A 23,388-nucleotide genomic window follows, 5' to 3' on the forward strand; every position below is an offset into this window, starting at 1 on the left:
ATAGGATTCATCACTAAAATATTCCTTAGTGCCTTTTATATGCTAATGTACACTGTGAATCCTTTGGGAGAGTTGTGTAGAATATAATGTTCAGCACTTTCCTAACTGATTTGATTTTTTTACCCACAAATCCTACTTTAGTAGTAGGGTACTAGAGCATGAGTAACCAAAAAGCAGTTTAACTTTGACTTGAAAACTTCTAAATTACATCAAATGCCGTAAGAGGAAAAAAATGAAAACCACTTATCCTTGAGTAAATTCTTCTTCTTGGCTTCTTCGAAGGATGATCTCTACACAGGTAAAATGAGGGTAAAGTTCTTGGTTAAAATGCAAAACAAGCATTTAATATGAGTAAGTGTTTTCCTAAGCATAGAACTATGCTGGATGCTGGAAGAGGTCGTAGGAAGACTTGCATCATGCCCAAAATGTAAAAGTTAAAAATGAAGCTTCTTTCATTCAAAGTGTGGAGAGAATGGAGGGAGTTGGAGTCAGTTCCCTGCCAGGCTCCTGCTGCCTTTTCTCCACCTCTAGTGACCCATAAGAGATTCTTCAAAATCTGGGGACTCTACAGGATACAGTTAAAAATAACACATTTTTATATGTACACAACTCCCTCACTTTCTAAGTTTGTGAGAAAGGGGGTAAATTGTTAATTACCAGAAAAAATAATTTTTGTAGAAAATGGTGCTATAAAGCAAAAAGCCCTCTTGTTTTGATGAATACTTCGTTGGAACTAGCTGAATTTAGGCTTAGGAAGCTGGAGAGGGGTGACTAGTTAGGCATAATCATCTAGAAATGTTAATCTAGTTACACAATCATCTAGAATGTTGGGTCTCAAAGGCAATCGAAGGGTAATGAAGGAAAAGAAGTTAAAAATGGTAGAGGAGAAGATTCAGTCAGAGGATATGAGGCTGAGGTGTACAGTGTTATAGATGTTGTCAGGGGCTGTTATCCCAGGGCAGAAGATTTGTAATTAAAGACAAGTCTAAAATTTAAATTATGTACATTATTGTGATCATAAGCCATTCCTGGCCTCTTCAGATCTTCAGTAAAATCTAAAAAACATTGTGGAAATGAACATGAAGCACGTTTCATGTCTCAGAATGGGACATGGACAGACTGCGTGGGATAATTAAGCCATAAAATGATATAATCCAGTAGTAGAAAGGGCCCTACCATACAAATATAAGAAATGTAGACATTAGCAGAAATCATAGAGAAAGCCATGCACTTTCATAGAGTGTACAATGAATAGTTGGTAATGTTATTTAAATTTTAAGGAACAGAGCAGTCCCGGCTAATGGACCATTCTGAGTAACAGAAGTAAGTTATGATTTTGTGTGGAGGAACATTTCCACTCCAATGACTTGGAGTTTTCACCACCGAGAAATGCCAACAACCCCCAAACTAGTTGGCCTATATTTCTAATGATCAATTAGCCACATCTACTCGAATGCCTTACTCACACTTTAAATTCAGCATGACCCTGATGGTACCTTCCCCACTTCCTCCCAATTACCTGTGTCTTTGTTTCCTGACTCTGTGAATGCTTCCATTACCTGTCCTGAACTCTTTTCTCTCATTCATACCACATAGCGAAGTAGTCACTGAATCATTTTCATTTTCATTGCTTGCGTATTATCCCCTTCTGTGGTTTTTCGCTTCCCCAGTGTAGCTTGCATTACCTTGCTGAAACACTTCTAAGCACCTATTAACTGCTCGCTTTCTCCATTCCATCAATCCTCCAGGCTGCGTCAATTATTACATAAAACACAGATCATGTCAAGTCATGCTACTTTTAAACTTTATTATCTAGCTCCCCACTGCTCACAGGATGAGGTTCTCTGTAGCCTGGTTAAAAGATTTCTGGAAAATGTGTTCTTGCATCACTCCAAGCTTTATCTCCTTTCATTCCCCATCCTATATGCTATACCACAAGGTCACACATACTATTTTCACTGCCTAATCTTTTCTCTTCATCTTTTGTCTTTGTCCACAAAGACCTTGAGTCCAAGCAAAACATTCATGCTCTGTCTCTTTAGCATAATTCAAAATGTCAATGAAAGATAAAAATAAGAGATCTGATAAGGATTTATGTTCTTTCTTCAGATGATGTTTGCATTGTTTAATATTTTAACTCAAAAGAATAAATATGTACAATTCAGCATGTTGTGTCACACTCACAGGAAAAACTGGATTGCTCAAATTATACCTCACAAGTAATGAATATCCTACATGTTTGGCTGGGCTTGACCAATGAAGTGACCACTTTCTCGGGGTAACCATTCTTTATAAGGCTGCATATGTAGTATAAAAGGCACAGGATATAGTTTGAGAATAGAGTTTGAGTATCTGTGTTATCATTCACTGTTGAAGGGGTCTTAGGAAAAATATATCACTTCTTTGAACCTCATTTTTTAAATCTGTAAGACAATATCTACTTCTCAGTGTTGTTATGCATTTCAAATGGAACTAGGGATATTAAAAGACTCTGCAAATGGTAGAGAAAGGATATTGCAATCTATAAAGCACTACACAAATGTGAAAAAGGGTGCTATGAAAAGATAACTAGACATGGAGTCAAAATATATGGTGTTATGGGTTGATCTGTGGTCCACAAAAAGGCATGTTAAAGTCCTAACCCCTGCTACCTGTGAGTATGACCTTATTTGGAAATTGGTTCCTTGCAGAAGTAATTAAGATGAGGTTATTAGAGCAGGCCCTAATTCAATATGCCTGGTATCCTTATAAGCAAAGGAAAACACAGAGACACATGAGAAAATGGCATGAGAAAAAGGAGACGGAGACAGAGACTGGAGTGATGCATGTATACGCCAAGTAGCACTCAGGATTGCCAGCCACCACCAGAACCTAGGAGAGAGGCATGAAACATTCTCTTTTAGAGTCCTCAGAAGGAAGCAACCCTGCTGACACTGATTTCAGACTTCTAGGTTTCAGAACTGTGAGATAATATATTTTTATTGTTTTAAGATACCCAATTAGTGGCACTTTGTTATTGCAGCCCTAGGGACCTAATATACATAGGTATAATTTTAGCTTTATCAGTTATGAGCTCTATGAATTCAAGTTAAATTATTTGAGGTTCCCCCCTGACATTTTAAAGACACTTACCTTTCTGTGATTGTTTCTCTGAGGCCACTTGCCACCCCTTTGACCACAGTGCTAGCTTTGGGGGTCAGCACCACCTGAGATATAAAAAACGATCCCTTCTTTCTTCTCTCAGTGATGGATGCTTGAAGAAACTGGATCAGTTTCTCGGGGTCTGTGGTGTTGGCCCAGGGTGCTGGCATCATCTGCCCAGGCCAGAGAAAGGGCACTTCCAGAGCCACTGGACTATGGTAGAAGACCAGCACTTGATAGTCCTTCTCCCACAGGTACTTTAAACTAACTTCCTGGGCAAAAATCGCTGGGCACATTTTATTTCCATAGATGTCTTTCAGCATTTGGACCAGTTTTTCATGGTGATATTTCTGCATCCCATAAAAGTGGTTGAAGTCCAAGAACACTACCTCCTTACGGTGATCTGTGAGGAATGCATTGATCTCCTCAAGGCCTTCATTGACTTTGGCACTGAACAAACCATGAGCAAAATAGAGTTCATTGTCGGGGTCTCTGGGCTTGGTGGAAATTCGAAGATCAAAATAACGAATTCCAGCTCCTAGCTGGCCAGTAAAATTCATTGTCTGAGTGGCTAACCATTTCCGCATGAGCTTTTTGGCCACAGTTCCAAACACAGAGACAAAATTCTGGACAGTTTCTGGCTGCTCAGGACCTACTGGAGAGGCTTCATCAATGTAGAAGCTGAAGGAATCATGAGACCCTAGGAGAATAACAAGGCATAGTGTGGTTAATTTCTTTGGTCTTTGCCCTTCCCAACTTCTTTCCCTCTCGCAATATCCATACCTCTCCCTCAAATGAGCCACAGGAAATACTAAGGAATGTAATACTAGTTATTTTTTATGCCTTAGGAGGGTCCTTTATATAAATTGACATAAGACACAGAACACTTCAATAGATCAAATTGGTTATTAAACAATTAGAAGATTTCCTTATTATTAAATTTAAAATTTAAATAATCATCTATTCTGTGAACCAAGAATGTAATACAATCACTGGAATTGGCTTTCCTTATGTATGACCTAAGTGATCGTTCATAAAGCGATATGTATGAAGACTCACCAGTACCCAAATACTTTTCAGTCTTACCCTTTTCCTTGATTTGGGGTTAATTTTAAGCCTAGAAGGATTGTCTCAATGAATAAAGATGCCCTTTTCACAAGCAATCAGCATATGGATTGTTACCTCATTCACTTCGGAAGGCACAAGAGGTCAAAGTGATAGAGGAAAGGAGAAATAAGACAAGAAGGCAGTACCATGCTGACATATTTAACTTCATTCCTGACCTTGTGTTTGGGCAATTGTAAACTTAGATGAGGTCAAGTACTTTTCACATATTGAATAAATGATTAACGGTTCTTGCAAGTCAATAGCATTTAAAAATTAACAGCATTTAAAAATTGACAGCATTTAAAAATTAACTAATAGACTCTTTTCTTCACAAATTTTCTCTCAACAGCATAAACTCTTTTGGGAATTGGCTTCTAAATTTAGAAGAATTTCTTCCTAGGAAGAAAAAGGACTATTTATTCGACTATTTTTGGCAGTTGCAAATTTCAAGACTCCAGAAATGTGGTAATGAACATGTGTGTGATTTGTCACAAATAGAGAGTGCCATTTGAAACTCTTTATTAGGACCCAATAAAGAAAAGTTATTTCAAGGTTGCATTTTATTTCTTAAAGCCTCCTTTAATTCTTAGGCATAACTCACTGAAGAGCTAAAATTAAATTAACATATTCTAAAAATTTCATACAATAGAGGGCAGATATGCTTTAAATTCTGACACCCTTTCCTGTTTCATGACCTTGTCCTAGTACCATCATTCCCTATCTGATACTCAGGCCTCCTCTGAGTACACTTTGTTGCCCCATTCCTGATTTCCCTTCCTTGAGGCATATCTTTTCCTAGTTCTTTCACTCCCCAACCCAAAACTCACATACATATAAATACACACAAACACACACAAGAACCTTAAGTTTATCCATACAACACTTGAAAGCCTTGGTCTTATAAGCTATTTGAAGCATTTTTTTCAGTGATGCAATATATACCTACGTCTGTATTCCATATCTAGGTATATTTCTATATTTATGTATATATATCTATGTATCTCTCTATCCAGCTTTAACAGCCCATAAGAATCACAAGTGCCTAAATTTCAGACACCATGGTAGGTTGTTAAAGAAAATAATTTGCAAAATATTTTGATACCCTGAAAATCATAATCTTTAACATTTAGATAAGTTCTCAGAATGATTTGCTTTTTCAAAAACAATAAAAGATAACCCAAATATACAGAAATGCCATGTTTAATTTAATCTGAAACTGCATGCCTTATCTTTAGTAGATGGTGTGGCAAGAAAATGTCAGTCCTTTCTGAATAAGCAAAGCTGGGAGTTAGGTTCTGATTGGCAAATTTTAATAAGCATTTAAATTGCTACATACGGATTTATTAGTTGCTATTCATTTGACTGCTAATTTAAGTGAAAGCTAAATAAATGATGCTAAAGCTCAATATATACAAAGAAGTGTGTCTAAAGATAGAAATGAAAGAAAGTTTAAGAAGAATTATGATTAAATGATCTAAGATTAGGAGAGATAATAAATACATTTATTTAAAAATAAATTTAAACTCTCAAAATAAGAGTTTAAAAAGTTAGTTTCCAGGCACATGAAGGGAAAGGTAGATGAAAGTAATTGGTTACTTCTGTAATCTAGTAGAAATTATACTTGGAGGCAGGCAAAAAGGGAATTCAGTATAACTAGATTTCTTTTACTAGAAATGAGTGATTCTTTGTTTTCAATATGGCTTTAGTTTCACCTTTCTATCACATGGTTATGTGGCAAGTAAAAAAATTGTAAAAATAAAATTTTAAAGGCAAGGAAATCACCACTTTTGAAAATACTATGAAAGGATATTATACTTTCTAGAGTACATGATTTGTTGATCTTCATGGAAAGTAACTTCTTAAGGTCAAAATAAGGGAATGTTAAAAATAAAAATAAACAGTCAGAAGGAGAAGCCAATGGTGGCTTCACCAGCATGTGTTTTAAGCCAGATGACTCTGAGGTGTAGCCACAGCACCTGGTATAAAATGGTGCTTCGTGCTGTAAATATTATTAGAAAAGAAAATAAAACCAATAGATACAAAACAGTATCTATGCATTTTGTAAGAAATATATAATCTAGTGTTGGCTAAAAAAATGAATGTTTTGATGACTTTTAATTTTATTTGGAATAATTTTATTTGGAATAATTTACCTCCCAATTTCAACATTTTCACTGAACCAGTAAGTTTTCTATTTGTTTGAATGTAAAGCAAAAATACAGCAGGACTTCATAACCATTCAATAATTGAGAGGAAAAGCCTAACCTCATGTCTTTAAAGCCAGGAGTTCTCTTTGTTCTTGAACTTTTCTGCTATATCTGGTCTGATATTTTGCTTCTACATTGATTTGGTATTCCTGGGCTTCTGACCTTTTATTCTTCTCTCATCCACAGTCTCAAACTCATACCTTGGACCTGGTACTTAATGTCACTCCTCTGATGTTGAGTTTAGTTTCTCATCTTCATGTTCCATTTGCCCTCTCTCCTCAGACAAAAGCTAACCACTCCCATTATAAACCCAGTCCCATCAAGCTTGGTTGCTTTGGCTCTGAATAAATAAATGTAATCAGAGCAACTATTTATTTCATTTCTTGGAAATAAGCACTTTAATTTGTTTCTCCTCAGTGTGATAAATTGTACCCTCATTCAGGCACTGTGGGAAGCACACTTCTAAGATGGCGCCTAACAATCCTTGCCCCTCTGAATTCATACTCCTCTCTGTGAGTGTGGGCTGAACCTATGACCTGCTTCTTACGAATTACATAGGACAAGCACGATGGGATGCCACTTCTGAGATTAGGTTACAAAAGGTTATAACTTCTGTCTTGTTACTTTTTTCCTTGCTTCGATGAGTGAACTGCCATGTTGGAGAGGCCCATGTGACACAGAGATGGGAGTGGCCCTTGGCCAACAACCAGCTGGGAGCAGAGGTCTTTAGACTAACAGCTCTCAAGGAACTGAATCCTGTTAATGGCCAATGAGTAAGCTTGGAAATAGATCCTGCATGAGTGAGATATTGATTGCAGCCCTGTGAGAGAGACCGAAGCAGGGAACTCAGTTAAGTAATGCTTAGATTCCTGATTCATAGAAGTACACAGAAACTCTGTGTTGTTTTACAACACTACATTCGGGGGTAATTGGTTATACAGCAATAGTTAACTAATACAGGCCATAGCATCTCTTTGTGGTTAACGAAGGGACTTGTGGCCAATAGACCCAACTGGCTAAAAGGAGGATTTGGAATTTCAAAGAAGAGAAATTAACTATGGTTATGTTATATGCAAGTTTCTATGCTTGAAAACTGTATCAGGTATGAGAAAAAATTTTAAAGATGGTTTAAAAAATATTATTGAATTCACAAATGGACTTTCTCTTTTCCACATACTGTTTTGGATGATCTGAGATATCATCTGGCCTAACCAATTGGCACATAGCATCAATTTTATTAGCTTATCAGTGTAGAATGTGTGTAAGCATTTCTATATTTTATGATTTCCAGTAGTACTGGACTTAACTTCTCATCCTGTCATTTGGTATGGTAGGAAGATTGCCCCCAAAACATCCTTCTTCTGGTGATAAGACCTATATAACCCCTCCCCTTGAGTGCAGGGTCTATGATTTCATATTGTTCTTGTGATTATGTTACATTATATAGAAATGAGATTTTTAAAAATATGTAATTAAGGTCCCTAATCAGTTGGCTCTTAGTTAATCAAAGAGAGATTATCTTGAGTGGGCCTGACTTGAGCAGACAAGCTCTTAAAAGAGGCAACAAGCAGCAACAGAGCAAAATGCAATGTTGTAGAGAAGGCCATATGGCAATGGAAGTCATTAATAGCTCACTAAAGTGGTATAAACATCAATTTAAACTGAAAGCATCTGAACAATCAGCAGCAACAGAAAAAATATTATTCAAACTTACGTAGACCCTCCTGAAAATATAGTTGCCATTGCCTCCCCTTCTGGTTGAAAAAAAGACTGCTCCTTATCACCAGGAAGTGCAAATGTAGCTGTCCATAAGCATCATAAAGCCCAGCAGACCATTCCATACTTTTCCAATTAAAATCTTAACCTTTTTGTTAAGTTTAGTATATGAACCTTTATTTCTGGTTATTCAGGGAGTTACTCCTCACTGAGCACTCCCATCTGCATACCATGCATGTATAAATAAACCTTGTGTTTTCATCTATTAATCTGTCCATTGACAGTTAGTTTGCAGGCCACCAATCACTGGACCCAAGATGAAAGGGAAAAGGTTTTCCTCAAAATATAGTGAACACTAAGTAGCCCCTAGGAGCTGAGGTCTGAGCTCCTACAACTCAAGAAACCATGTTCTGTGAACAACCAGCAAGCTTGCAAAAGGAATCTTAGCCTCAAAAGAGATTGCAGTCTTGGTCAGCACTCTGATTTCTGATTCCGGTATGATCCTGAGAAGAGGACCCAGCTAATTCATATCCATAGTCCTTATTTACAGAAGCTGTGAGAAAATTTGTATTGTTTAAGCCACTATATTTGTGGTAATTTAATGCAACAATAGAAAACTAATACATTTGGACACTACTTAAGATCATCTGAATATGTAGTATCATACGAGTATTACAGTATAGTTGAGAAAATTAGTGCAAGTATTCTGTAATTTTTTAGACTTTATGTGTAAAGGGATATGAATGACTTGAGGCATCACATCATTCTGATTAAAGGCCCCCAGTAACTGGAAGTAAGTTAGTCTCTCTGTGTAAAAATTTATATGTACTACTAATTCTATTTTGTAAGTGTTTTCTTCAAGTAAAATGGTCTACCTACCTGATGGAAAGAAATGTTCTTATTTTTAAACTAATGAATTGCTCATTCAGTAAAACATTTATCAAGCACCTGCTATAAGTGTTATTATTATGCTAAGTGTAAGACAAGCATTGTTCTCATCCTCATAAATTTATAGCTTAATATGTGATAGACATAGATAAATAATTATAGTACAGTTTGGTAATGATTTTTAGGCACTATTGCGTAGCATGGGGTAGAGAGGAGAAAATGTGTGATCATTGATTATTAATATCATGGGCTTATGCAAATAATTTTTAAAGAACTAGACTAAAACAAAAGTAGCCTTGCTTTTTGGGTTAAATGATAAATGGCTCTTGGCAGCCACACTAAACAGGGTACAGAATGGGAACATTTTCATCTGGCTAATTTTGCCTTAGTTTCCTGCTGTGGACTAGTTGGAAACTAAAAAAAAAAAAAAAATACATACAATCCTTGCCCTCAAGAGTCATATAATTTAATTAGGGAAGTTAGGCATAGACATAAACAAATAAATCCTTATACCAAATAGCATTCCTTCATTCTTTCAACAGACATTTACTGAGCATCAGCTGTGTTCAAGGCACTTACAATTAGGCAGTGGAAGTTAAAGACAATTGATCTGGATGTGGAAGGAAAACATGTGCACTTCTATTTTTATTTATATATTTATCTTAAAATAATAAAAGTTAAGCATTAATAACATTTTACATATGTACTGCCACTGTCACCTCCAGGATAGCCAAATACCATATTCAGTACTCAAGATATTTTTAAAAACAGTGAGAATTCCACTGCCCTGAATGGTACCCTCATTCATTTGATCAGATTGTGCTGCATTGCAATTTGCTGTAATATCCTGGCTGGTTAAGTAGACTTTAGACTTGCAGAGTTTAATTATCTAAGCACTCCCAAAATAGACATGTGGTTTTAGAAGTTTTTTTCTTTTTCATAAAAAGGGACAGACTAAAGATAATTCAATTAAGTAAATAAGAAAACTAAAACTGACACCTATACTTTTATTATGAGCTTTTCATTAGTCATATTACTGTATTATAATTTTAGCTAATAGAAAGACAACCAAAATAATATTAAACTACCAAGAAGACTACTTGATATGTGGATTCACTTTTACTATTAACTATGAACTTCACCCTATGTATGTATCATGTTTTGTAATACCAGCTCATAAGAGAATAATAACACTACAGTAAGAAATGTTTTAAAATAACATATATTTTATACTTTATTAGTATAGTAATGCTTGTATAATTTATATAAATGTATTTATAATATTTCTACATATAGACAAGCATACTCATAAAATTTATGGATAAATATACTTCTATCACAGTTACTTGCTAGATTTTTTCTTTTTTTTAGGTGATAGGAAGGCCTCTGATTTAGTCCACTGGAATGATTAGACTGGAGGAACTAAGTAAAAATGACTTGGATCAGAAAATACTGGAGACAGAGAAACCAGTTAAACCCTATTGATGTGCTAGTGATTTGAGATATAGAACATCTCTGTGAAATAAAACATACTGAAAAACTTCAGCCCTCAGTGCTTCTCCCCATGTTACAAGATGCTTGCATTAGAAAAGACCACAAAATGAATACCGTTCTTTACTACTTCCTTGCTTCCCAAATCCCTACTGGGAAGTAAGATTTAGCAGTGTGAGAGTAATTAAGCAGAATACCTCCTTCCTCCAGATACCAACACAGATGCATAAGAAGACATAGCTGAATTTCTGAGCAACAGATGTTAACTTACAAAGCACAAGGTAAGCTGTACTGTGTTCTTTGCAATAGAAGTCAAATATCCCAACATGAGAAGAGCCTCTGTGCATATGGACAAAGATAACCAACTGTAGCTAAAGGCTCCAGTGTACTTCCACTACTCAAAATAGTCATACATCTGGGGATTCTGTCAGTCAACACCGTATCTGCTGTTGATGTTGGTAATAGTGACCGTCAGAAACTTCAGGAAGTGAAAGAAGATCTCCCGTAGAAAAGGAAGTCATGGTCAGTATAATTTTTGTGATGAATTTGTGTTTTAAATTTTCTAAATTTCTAAAAATATACACATCATATATATTTTATATGGTAACTTTCAGTTAACTAGAATTTTTTACATTGATTATTCCTTTTTAAATTATTATTGAAGAACACTGTACAGACAATAAAATGTATTCATTTTAAGTATACAATTCTGTGAGTTTGAAAAATGTATGCATCCAAGTAATTGCCACCACAATCAGGATATAGCACATTTCCACCACAAAGGTCATCCCTTGTGACCCTTTGTAGCAAATTCCCCCTATCCACCCCAAGATCCAGGCAACCACTAATCTGCTATATATCACTCTAAGTTAGTTTTGATTTCTGTATAATTCCATATAAATGAAATATACAATATGTACTTTCTTCAGTTTGGCTTCTTTTCCTTAGAGTATATATTTTGAGATTCATCCTATGTTGTATGTATCAGTAGTTTTTTTCTTTTTATTGCTATATCATATTCCAACAGTATTCCATCATTTGCATACATCACAATTAATTTAACCATTCATTTGTTTTTGAGCATTTGGGTGGTTTCCATTGCTGACTATTCTGAACAAAACTGTTCATTGCTGAATATTTTTTCTGGAAACATTTCTCTTTCATTATTGTTGCATAAGTCCAAGGAGTAGAATTGCTAGGGTAAATAGTATTTGTTTTACATTATAAGAAATTGACAAATTTCTCAAAAAGATTGTCTCATTTTATATTTCCTCAAGCAATATATCAGAGTTCCAGTTACTCCACATGGTACCAAAGCTTGGTAATGTCAGTATTTTTAGTATTAGTCATTTGAGTGGTTGTACACTGGTATCTCATAGTGGTTTTAATTTTCTAATATCTGACAAATAAAGATGTTAAGAATCTTTCTGAGAGACAGGCAGAGCAAGAGCAAAAGGGTGGAATAGAAGGCTCCACCAATCATCCTCTGTGCAAGGACACCAAGTAGTTAATAACTATCTACACAGAAAAAAAAAAAAAACACCTTCATAAGAAAAAAAAATCAGATGAACACTCATAGTACTGGGTTTTAAGTTCATATTACTGAGAGAGGCTCTGAAGAGATAGAAAAAACAGTGCTGAATTGCTGATGCCACTCTTCCCTACCCTGGCGGCAGTGGCCTGGTACGGAGAATAACTCTGGGTACTGGCGGAGGAAGAACACAGCAATTGTGAGGCATTGAACTCCACGTTGTCCTGTTACAACAAAAATGAAAATTGGACAAAAATCAGCTGACGCTTGCTTGCTAAGGGAGCATTTAAAACAGCCCTAGCCAGAGGGAGAATTGCAGGTCCCAGTGGTCCAAACTTGACTGCCTGTAAACCTCACTACTGAGGGCTACAGTACTCTGTCTCCAAGTAAACTTAAAAGGCAGTCTAAACCATAAGGACTGCAATTCAGGCAAGTCCTATAGCTGAATTCAGCCCAGGGACAGTGGACTGAGGGGGAACATGACACACAGAAACATCATCCAAGGAAGCAAAAAGAGTGCTGTTATCACCCCTCCCCTAACCTCAGGCTGCACAGCTTGAGGCTCCAAAAAGACTCCTTCCTTCATATTGAGGAAAGGGAAGAGTTGAGAGGAGTCTGTCTTGTATCTTGGATACCAGCTCAGCCACAGCAGGATAGGACACCAGTCAGAGTCATGAGGTCCCCATTTCAGCCCTGGCTCCCAGATGACATTTCTAGACACACCCTGAGCCAGAAGGGAACCTGCTGCCTTGAAGAAAGAGATGTAGTTCTGCCAGCATTCATCACCTGCTAAATGAAGAGCCCTCGGGCCCCAAGTAAACAGCAGTGATATCCAGGTACTACATCAAAGGCTTTGGGTGAGCCTCTAAGACTTGCTGGCTTCAGGTGAGTCTCAGCACATCACCATCTGTGGTGGCTACTGGGCAAATTCCTTACTCTTGAGAAAAGCAAAGGGGATTTTGTCTTGCACCTTAGGTGCCAGCAGAGCCACAGTGGGTTCTTGGGGTCCTCGATTTCAGGACTTGACTCTTGAACAGCATTTATGGACATGCCCTGGAACAAACGGGAGCCCATTTCCCTGAAGGGTGAGTCCAAGGCCAGGCAGCATCCAACACAATCTGACTTAAGGGAACTTGGGCCTTAAGAGAACACCAGCAATAGTGTGGCAGTACTCCTCATGGCCTGGGGTGGTGGTGGTGGCTATGGATGAGGCTCCTCTACCTTTGGAAAGAGAGGGAAGAGTGCCAAGGACTGCATTTTGTAGTTTGAGTGCCAGCTCAGCTGCAACACAGTAAAACACAAGGTAGACCTGTAAGGTTTTTGACTCTAGTCTCTGACTCTTGGACAGCACTTCTGGACCCACCCAAGGCCTGGAGTACCTCTCTACTCTGAAGGGAAGGACACAAGCCTGGCTAGTTTTGCCACCTGCTGATTGTACAGCCCCAGGGAACTGAGTGAACATAGGCAGTAGCCAGTGAGTGGTTACAGCCAGTGCTTTTCTGACTTCAGGTCTGACCCAGCACAGTCATAATTGTGGTTGCCACAGGGGTTATTCTGTCACTTCGCCCCCAGCTTTAGGTGGCTCAGAACAGAGAGAGAGAGAGAGAGAGAGAGACTCTGTATATTTGGGATAAAGTAAGAGAAGAGAACAAGAGTCTCTGCCTGGTAATCCAGAGAATTATCTTGGATCTGAACCAAGACAATCAAGGTGATGCTTCTACAAGTCTGCAGGAATCACAGTGTTACTGGGCTTGGGGTGCTCCCTAAAGCAGATACTACTTAGATCACAATACCCAAGTCCTTTCTGGAAAACCTCCCCAAAAAGGATAGCTACAAATAAGCCCAGATAGTGAAGACTACAATAAATACCTAACTGCTTAATGCCTAGACACTAAAGAATATCTACCAGCATCAACATCATCCAGGAAAACTTGACCTCACCAAATTAACTAAATAAGTCACCAGGGACTAATCCTGGAGAAATAGAGATATGTGGCCTTTCAGATAGAGAATTCAAAATAGCTGTGTTGAGGAAACTCAAATACATTTGAGATAACACAGAGATGAAATTCAGAATTCCATCAGATAAATTCAACAAAGATATTGAAATAATTAAAAAGAATCCAGCTGAAATTCTGAAGCTGAAAAATGTAATTGGTATACTAAAAAATGCATCGGGATCCTTTAATAACAGAATTAATCAAGCAGAATAAATAACTAGTGAGCCTGAAGACAGGCTACTTGAAAGTATACAGCCAGAGGGGAAAAATAAGAATAAAAACAATGAAGCACTTAGACAGAATCTAGAAAATAGCACCAAAAGGGCAAATCTAAGATTTGTTGACCTTGAAGAGAAAGTGGAGAAAGACATAGGGATAGAAAGTTTACTCAAAGGGATAATAACAGAGAACTTTCCAAACTTAGAGAAAGATATCAACATCCAAATACAAGATAGTTATAAAACACTAAGCAGACTTAACCCAAAGAAGACTACCTCAAGGCATTTAGTCATCGGTTTCCAAAGGCCATGGATAAAGAAGGGATCCTAAAAGTACCAAGAAAAAAAAATAAATAACATGAAATGGAGCTCCAATATGTCTGGCAGTAGACTTTTTAGTGGAAACTTCATGGGCCAGGAGAAAGTGGCATAACATATTTAAAGTGCTGAAGGGAAAAGCTTTTACCCTAGAATAGTATATCTGGCAAAAAAATATCCTTCAAACATGAAGCAGAAATGGAGACTTTCCCAAACAAACAAAAGGTGAAATTTAATCCACACCAGACCCACCCTAGAAGAAATATTAAAAAGAGTCCTTCAAATAGAAAGAAAAGGACATTAATGAGCAATAAATCATCACCTGAAGGTACAAAACTCACTGGTGGCTGGGCATGGTGGCTCATGCCTGTAATCCCAGAACTTTGGGAGGCCGAGGTGGGTGGATCACAAGGTCAGGAGATCGAGACCATCCTGGCTAACATGGTGAAACCCCATCTCTACTAAAAATACAACAACAACAAAAAAAAAAAACAATTAGCCGGGCACAGTGGCGGATGCCTGTAGTCCCAGCTACTCAGGAGGCTGAGGCAGGAGGATGGCATGAACCCAGGAGGCAGAGCTTGCAGTGAGCTGAGATCGCACCACTACACTCCAGCTTGGGTGACAGAGTGAGACTCTGTCCAAAACAAAACAAAACAAAACAAAACAAAAAAACACCTCACTGGTAATAGTAAATATGGCAGAAAAACACAGAATATTATAAAACTGTCACTGTGGTGTGTAAACTACTCTTATCCTAAGTAAAAAAACTAAATGATGAACCAATGAAAAATAATAACTACAACGTTTCAAGACATAGTACAATAAAATATAAATAGAAACAACAAAAAGTTAAAAAGCAGGGAGACAAAGTTATAACAGTTTTTATTAGTTTTCTTTCTGCTTGTTTGTTTATGCAAATTGTGTTAAGTTGTTATCAGGTTAAAATAATGGGTTATAAGATAGCATTGGTAAGCCTCATGGTAACCTGAAACCAGAAAAATGAATACATAAAAAATAAATACAATGAATACATAAAAAATAAAAAGCAAGATAAACTAAAACATATCATCAGAAAAAAATCACCTTCGCTAGAGGAAGACAGAAAGAAAAAGGAAAGTAGAGAAGACCATAAAACAATCAGAAAACAAATAATAACATGGCAGTAGTAAGTTCTTACTTATCAATAATAACATTGAATGTAAATAGAGTAAACTCTGCAATCAAAAGACAGATTGGTTAAATGAATGGAAAAACAAGATCTGTTGATCTGTTGCCTACAAGAAACACACTTTATATATAAAGTCCACACAGACTGAAAATACAAGGATGGAGAAAGATATTCCATGCCAATAGAAACAAAAAAAAGAGCAGGAATAGCTATAGTTATATTAGACAAAATGGACTTCAAGACAAAAACTAAAAGAAGAGACAAAGAAGGTCACTATATAGTGATAAAAGTGTTAATTTCACAAGAACATATAAAGTATATAACAATTTTAAGTATATATACACCCAACAGTGGATAACCTAGATATGAATAGGAAATATTATCAGAGCTAAAGAAAGACATAGGCCCCAATACAGTAATAGCTGAAGACTTCAACACCACACTTTCAGCGTTGGACAGATCTTCCAGACAGAAAATCAACAAGGAAACTTGTTGGACTTCATCTGCACCATAGACCAAATGGATCTAATATTTACAGAAAATTTTATCCATGAGCTGCAGAATACATGTTCTTTTCCTCAGCACATGGATATATTATCAAGAATATATCATATGTTAGGTCACAAAACAAATCTTAAAACATTCACAACAATTTAAATAATATCAAGCATCTTCTCTGACCACAGTGGAATAAAACTCGATTTTAACAAGATGAATTTGGGAAACTATACAAATATACAGAAATTTAAGAATATGCTTCTGAATGATAAGTGTATCAATGAAGATATTAGAAAGGAAATTGAAAAATTTATTTAAACAAATGATAATGGAAACACAATATACCAAAACCTATGAGATACAGCAAAATTAGTACTAAGATGTCTATAAGTGTCTACATCAAAACAAGGAAAAACTTCAAATGAATAATCTAATAATCTTAAAGAACTAGAAAAGTAGGAAAAAACAAAACCCATAATTAGTAGAAGAAATCATAAATCTCAGAGCAGAAATAAATGAAATTGAAATGAAAAACAATACAAAATATCAATGAAACAAAAAGTTGATTTTTGAAAAAAACTAGAAATAAAAAAGGAAACATAATTGATACGCAGAAATTCAAAGGCTCATTAGCAGCTACTATGAGCAACTATATGCCAATAAATTGGAGAATATAGATGAAGTGGGCAAATTCCTAGATACATTCAACCTAGCAAGACTGAACCAAAAAAAATCTAAAACCTGAATAGACCAGTAACAAGTAAAGAGGTTGAAGCTGTAATAAAATGTCTCCCACTAAAGTAAAGCTTGGGACCTGATGGTTTCACTGCTGAATTCTACCAAATATTTGAAGAATAACTAATACCAATCTGATTCAAACTATTCTAAAAATGGAGAAGGAGGGAAGATTTCCAAACTCATTCTATGAGGCCAGCATACCCTGATACTAAAATCAGACAAAGACCCATCAAAAAAAAAAAAAACACAAAACAAAACAAAACAAAACAAAAAACACAAGTACAGGCCAATATCTCTGATGAATGTTGATGCAAAAATCCTCAGCAAAATACTAGGACACTGAATTCAACAATAGATTAGAAAGATCATTCACCATGACTGAAATGGTTTGGCTCTGTCCCCACCCAAATCTTATGACAAATTTTAACTCCCAATGTTAGGGGAGGAACTTGGTGGGAGGTGATTAGATTACGGTGGTAGATTTCCCCCTTGCTGTTCTCATGGTAGTGTGCAAGTTCTCAACAGATCTGGTTGTTTAAAAGTGTGTAGCACTTCCCCCTTCTCTCTCTCTTTCTCCTGCTTCACCATGGTAAGACATGCTTGATCCCCCTTCACCTTTCACAATGATTGTAAGTTTCCTGAGGCCTCTCAGCCATGCTTCATTTACAGCATGTGGAACTGTGAGTCAATTAAACCTCTTTTCTTCATAAATTACCCAGTCTCAGGTAGTTTTTTTATAGCAATGTGAGAATAGACTAATACAGAAAATTAGTACCAGAGAAGTAGGGCATTGCTATAAAGATACTTGAAAATGTGGAAGCCACCTTAGAACAGGGTAATGGGCTGAGTTTAGAACAGTTTGGAGGGATCAGTAGAAGATAGGAAAATGAGAGAAAGTTTGGAACTTTCTAGAGATGTGTTGAATGGTTGTGATCAAAGTGCTGATAGTGATATGGACAATGAAGTCCAAGCTGAGGTGGTCTCAGATGGAGATGAGGAACTTATTGAAAACTGGAGCAAAGCTCGCACTTGCTATGCTTTAGCAAAGAGACTGGCAGCATTTGTGCCCCTGCTCTAGAGATCTGTGGAACTTTGAACTTGAGAAAGACGATTTAAAATATCTGGCAGGAGAAATTTCTAAGCAGCAAAGCACTCCAGATGTGGCCTTGCTGCTTCTAAAAGCCTACAATCATTTGCATAGACAAAGAAATGACCTGAAACTAGAACTTATATTTAAAAGGAGTGCAGATCATAAAAGTTTGGAAAATTTGCAGCCCAACCACGCAGTAGAAAAGGAAAACCCATTTTCTGGGGAAGAATTCAAGGCTGCAGAAATTTGCATAAGAAGAGCCGAATGTTAATAGCCAAAGCAATGGGGAAAATATTGCTAGGGCATTTCAGAGACCTTTGTGGAAGCCCCTCCCATCACAGGCCTGGAGGTCTGTGAGGGAAACATGGTTTCCTGGGCCAGGCACAGGGCCCTGCTGCTCTGTGCAGTCTTGGGACATGGAGCACTGCATCCCAGCTGCCCCAGCTCTAGCCATGGTTACAAGGGGCCTAAGTACAGCTTGGGACATTTCTTCAGAGGGTGCAAGCCCCAAGACTTGGTGGTTTCCACATGGTTTAGGGCCTTCAGGTGCACAGGAAGCAAGAGTTGAGGTTTGGAAGCCTCTGCCTAGATTTCAGAGGATGTATGAAAACACTTGGATGTACAGGCAGAAGTCTTCTGCAGGGGTAGAGCTCTCCTAGTACAGGATAATCTGTATGAGGGCAGTGCAGAGGGGAAAAGTGGGGTTGGAGCCATGACACAGAGTCCCCACTGGGGCACTGCCTAGTGGAGCTGTGAGAAGAGGGACACGATCCTCCAGCCCCCAGAATGGTAGATCCACTGATAGCTTGCAATGTGTGCCTGGAAAAGCCACAGTCACTCAATACCAGCTTGTGAAAGCAGCCATGGGGGCTGTACTCTGCAGAGTCACAGATGTGGAACTACCAATGCCTTGGGAGCCCATCCTTTGCATCAGTGCAGCCTGAATGTGACACATATTCAGGGGATTATTTCAGAGCTTTAAGATATAATGTCTGCCCTGCTGGGTTTTGGACTTGCATGGGTCCTGTAACCCCTTTGTTTTGGTCAATTTCTCCCTTTTGGAATGGGAGGATTTATCCAATGCCTATTGCATCTTGGAAGTAACTGACTTGTTTTTCATATTACAGGATCATAGATGGAAGGGACTTACCTTGTCTCAGATGTGACTTTGGACTTGGACTTTTGAGTTAATGCTGGAATGAGTTAAAACGTTGGAGGACTGTTAGGAAGGCACATCTGTGTTTTGAAATGTGAGAACATGAGATTTGAGAGGGATCAGAAGCAGTATAATATGGTTTGGTTTTGTGTTCCCATCCAAATCTTATGTTGAATTTTAACCCCCAGTGATGGGGAAGAGACCTGGTGGGAGATATTAAATCATGGGGATGGATTTCTCCCTGGCTGTTTTTGTGATAGTGAGTGAGTCCTCATGAGATCTGGTTGTTTGAAGGTGTGTAGAACTTTCCTCTTTCCTCTCCCCTGCTCTGCCATGGTAAAATCTGCCTGCTTTCCCTTCGCCTTCTGCAATGATTGTAAGTTTCCTGAGGCCTCCAAGCCATGCTTCCTGTACAGCCTGTGGAACTGCGAGTCAATTAAATTTCTTTTCTTTATAAGTTACCCAGTCTCAGGTAGTTCTTTATAGCAATGTGAGAAAAGACTAACATAATGACCAAGTGGGATTTATCCCTGAGATGAAGTATAGTTCAACATATGCAAATCAATCAACATGGTACATAATACCAACAGAATGAAGAATAAAAACTATATGATCATTTCAATTGATGCTGAAAAAAACATAATATCCAACATCTCTTTATGATAAAAAATCCCCAAAAGCTGGGGATAGAAGGAATCTACCTCAACAAAATAGCCATATATGACAGACCCACAGCTAGTATCATACTGAATGGAGAAAAACTCTAAAATCTAGAACACAACAAGGATGCCTGCTCTCACCTCTGTTATTCAACATACTACTGGAAGCCCTAGCTAGAGCAATCAGACAAGAGAAAGACACAAAGAGCATCCAAATTGAAAAGGAAGCCAAATTATCCTTGTTCACAGATGATATAAACTAATATTTTAAAAATCTAGGCTTCAGAGAACAACTATTAGAACTTATAAACAAATTTAGTAAAGTTGCAGGATATAAAATCAACATACAAAAAAAAGTAGCATTTCTACATGCCAACAGTGAACAATGGGAAAAGAAATAAAGTAATCCCATTTACAATAGCCACACATAAAATTAAATACCTAGGAATTAGCTTAACCAAAGAAGTGAAAGATCTCTATAAGGAAAACTATAAAACACTGATGAAAGAAATTGAAGAGGACACTAAAAAATGGAAATATATTCATGCTCATTGATTGGAAGAATCAATATTGTGAAAATATCCGTATTACCAAAAGCAATCTACAGATTAAATGTGATCCCTATCAAAATACTAATGGCATTCTTCACAGAAATAGAAAAAACAATCCTAAAATGTATATGGAACCACAGAAGACCTAGAATAGCCAATGAACTCCTAAGCAAAAATTACAAAACTGAAGGAATCACAATACCTGACTTTAAATTATACTACAAAGCTACACTAACCAAAACAGCATGGTACTGGCATAAAAACAGACACATAGACCAATAGAACAAAATAGAGAACCCAGAAACAACTCCACACTCCCACATTAAACTCAGTTTAGATAAAGGTGCCATGAACATACACTGACGAAAAGATAGTATCTTCCATAAATGGTTCTGGGAAAACTGGCTATCCATATGCAGAAAAATGAAACTAGACCCCTGTCTATTACCATACACAAAAAAATCAAAATTGGATTAAAGACTTAAATCTAAGACCTAAAACTACGAGACTATTACAAGAAAACATTAGAGAAACTTTCCAGGACAATGGTGTGGGCAAACATTTCTTGATCAATACCCAAGAAGCACAAGCAACCAAAGCAAACATGGACATATGGGATTGCATCAAATTAAAAAGATTCTGTGCAGCAAAAACAGCAATCAACAAAGTGAAGAGACAACCCACAGAATGGGAACAAATATTTGCAAGCTACTCCTCTGATAAGAGATTGATAACCAGAATATATAAGGAGCTCAAACAGCTGTATAGGAATAAAGCTAATAATCCAATTAAAATTGGACAAAAGATCTGAATGGACACTTCTCAAAAGAAGGTATACAAAGACAAACAGGCATGTGAACAGATGCACAATATCATTGATTATCGGAGAAATGCAAATCAAAACTACAATGAAATATCATCTCACTCCAGTTAAAATGGCTTATATACAAAGAGAGCCAATAATATATGCTGGAGAGAATGTGGAGAAAAGGAAACCCTTATACACTGTTTGTGGGAATGTAAATTAGTGCAACCACTATGGAGAACAGTTTGGAGGTTCCTCAAAAAACTAAAAATAGAGTTACTATATGATCTAGCCATCCCACTGCTGGGTATATACCCCAAAACAGAAAATCAATATACTGAAGAGTTAGCTGAACTCTTATGTTCGTTGCAGCACTGTTTATAATACCTAAGATTTGGAAGCAACCTATGTGTCCATCAACAGATGAATGGATAAAGAAAATATGATACATATACACAACGGAGTACTATTCAGCCATATAAAAGAATAAGATCCAGTCATCTGCAACTACATAGATTAAATTGGAGATTGTTATGTTACATGAAATAAGCTGGGCACAGAAAGACAAACACTGCATGTTCTTACTTATATGTGGGATCTAAAAATCAACACAATTGAACTCACAGAGATAGAGAGTAGAAGACGGTTACCAGAAGCTGGGAAGAATAATGAGGGGCTGCAGGGGAGGTCTTTTAAATGGCAAAAGTTTTATTTTTGATGAAATTCAATGCATTTGTTTTTTATTCTTTGGTTTGCTCTTTTGGTGCTCTAAAACATATTTGCCTATCCCAAAGTTGCAAAAGTTTAAAAATGTTTTCTTCTGGAAGTTTTATAGTTTTGGCGTTTATATCAGGGTCCACAAACCATTTTGAGTTAGTTACTATGGATGACACGAGGTAAGAGTCAAAAGGTCAAAAGAACATCCAGTTGTTCAAACACAACTTATTGAAAAAACTCTTTTCTTCCACTAAATTACCTTGGCATGTTTGCTGAAATTAATTGACCATATATGTATGGGCCTAGCTCTGGAATATCTAATTAGTTTCTTGATTGCTCTATATGCCAACACCACGCTGTCTTAACTATTATGATAGGCAGCCTTTCAGATGGCTCCCAGTGTCTTTGCTTTCTGGTTTTCTCATTCTATTATAACGAGACTCTTGATTTTCTAAAAGAGTTTGTGTAAGACATGCATTATTTTCCTCTTAAATTTTGAATTAAATAAACTACTGAAGCCATCTAGTCTTGGAGTTCTTTTGTGAGAATCTTTTAAATCATAAATTCAATTTTTAAATTAAAACAAGGCTATTTACTTAACTAACTTTTGGTAATAGTTGCCTTTCAAAAAAATCTGTACATTTACTTTCTGAGCTGTAGCATTTATTGGTACAAATTTGTTCATAATATTCTTATTACACTTTTAATGCCTGTAGGATCTGGTGATGCCCCTCCTTCATTCCTGATGTTGGTTAATATTTTTCTTTCTTCCATTTTCTTGATGAATGCAAGTAGAGACGCTAAATCTTATTGACATTTCCTAAGAACCAGTTTTTGTATCATTGTTTTTTCTGCTATGTATTTTCCTTATTGACTTCTACTTTTCATATATAATTTTCTTATTTCAAATTGCTTTTGGTTTAATTTGTTCCTTTTTTTTAAGCTTTTTAGGGCTGAAATTTAGACCACTAATTTTTATACCTTATTCTTTTCTAAAATAAACATTTAATGTTAGCTTTTTCTCTAAGTACTGCTTTAGCTGCATCTCAGAAATTCTGCAATGTTATATTTTCATTTTCATTCAATTAAAATTATTTTATAATTTTCCCTCTGATTTATTCTTTGACCTCTGAGTAATTTATAAATGTGTTATTTTCTAAATATTTATAGATTTCTTAGGTAGCTTTTTGTTATTCTTTAAAATTTAACTTCATTTTTGTCAGATAACATGCTCCCAATAATTTTAATTCTTACAAATTTATTGATATTTATTTTATTTGGTAAATTTTTCACGTGTGCTTTTAAATAATTTTATTCTACTGTTGTTGCACAAAGTACTATGTAAATGTTAATTAGGTTAACCTGGTTGACAATGTGCAAGCCTTC

At 36.6% G+C, this 23,388-nt stretch overlaps 1 protein-coding gene across 1 annotated transcript in view; it reads right to left on the reverse strand.

Moving 5' to 3' along the window:
* Positions 1-23,388, reverse strand: part of PLCXD3 (phosphatidylinositol specific phospholipase C X domain containing 3) — a 194,710-nt gene that overhangs the window by 70,732 nt on the left and 100,590 nt on the right. The window contains exon 2 of the mRNA XM_032136119.1: positions 3,133-3,841. Coding sequence (XP_031992010.1) covers positions 3,133-3,841 — 709 coding nt within the window. The remainder of the gene's footprint in view (positions 1-3,132; positions 3,842-23,388) is intronic.

Source organism: Hylobates moloch, unplaced genomic scaffold, assembly GCF_009828535.3.
Source record: "Hylobates moloch isolate HMO894 unplaced genomic scaffold, HMol_V3 SCAFFOLD_17, whole genome shotgun sequence".
NCBI lineage: Eukaryota > Metazoa > Chordata > Mammalia > Primates > Hylobatidae > Hylobates > Hylobates moloch.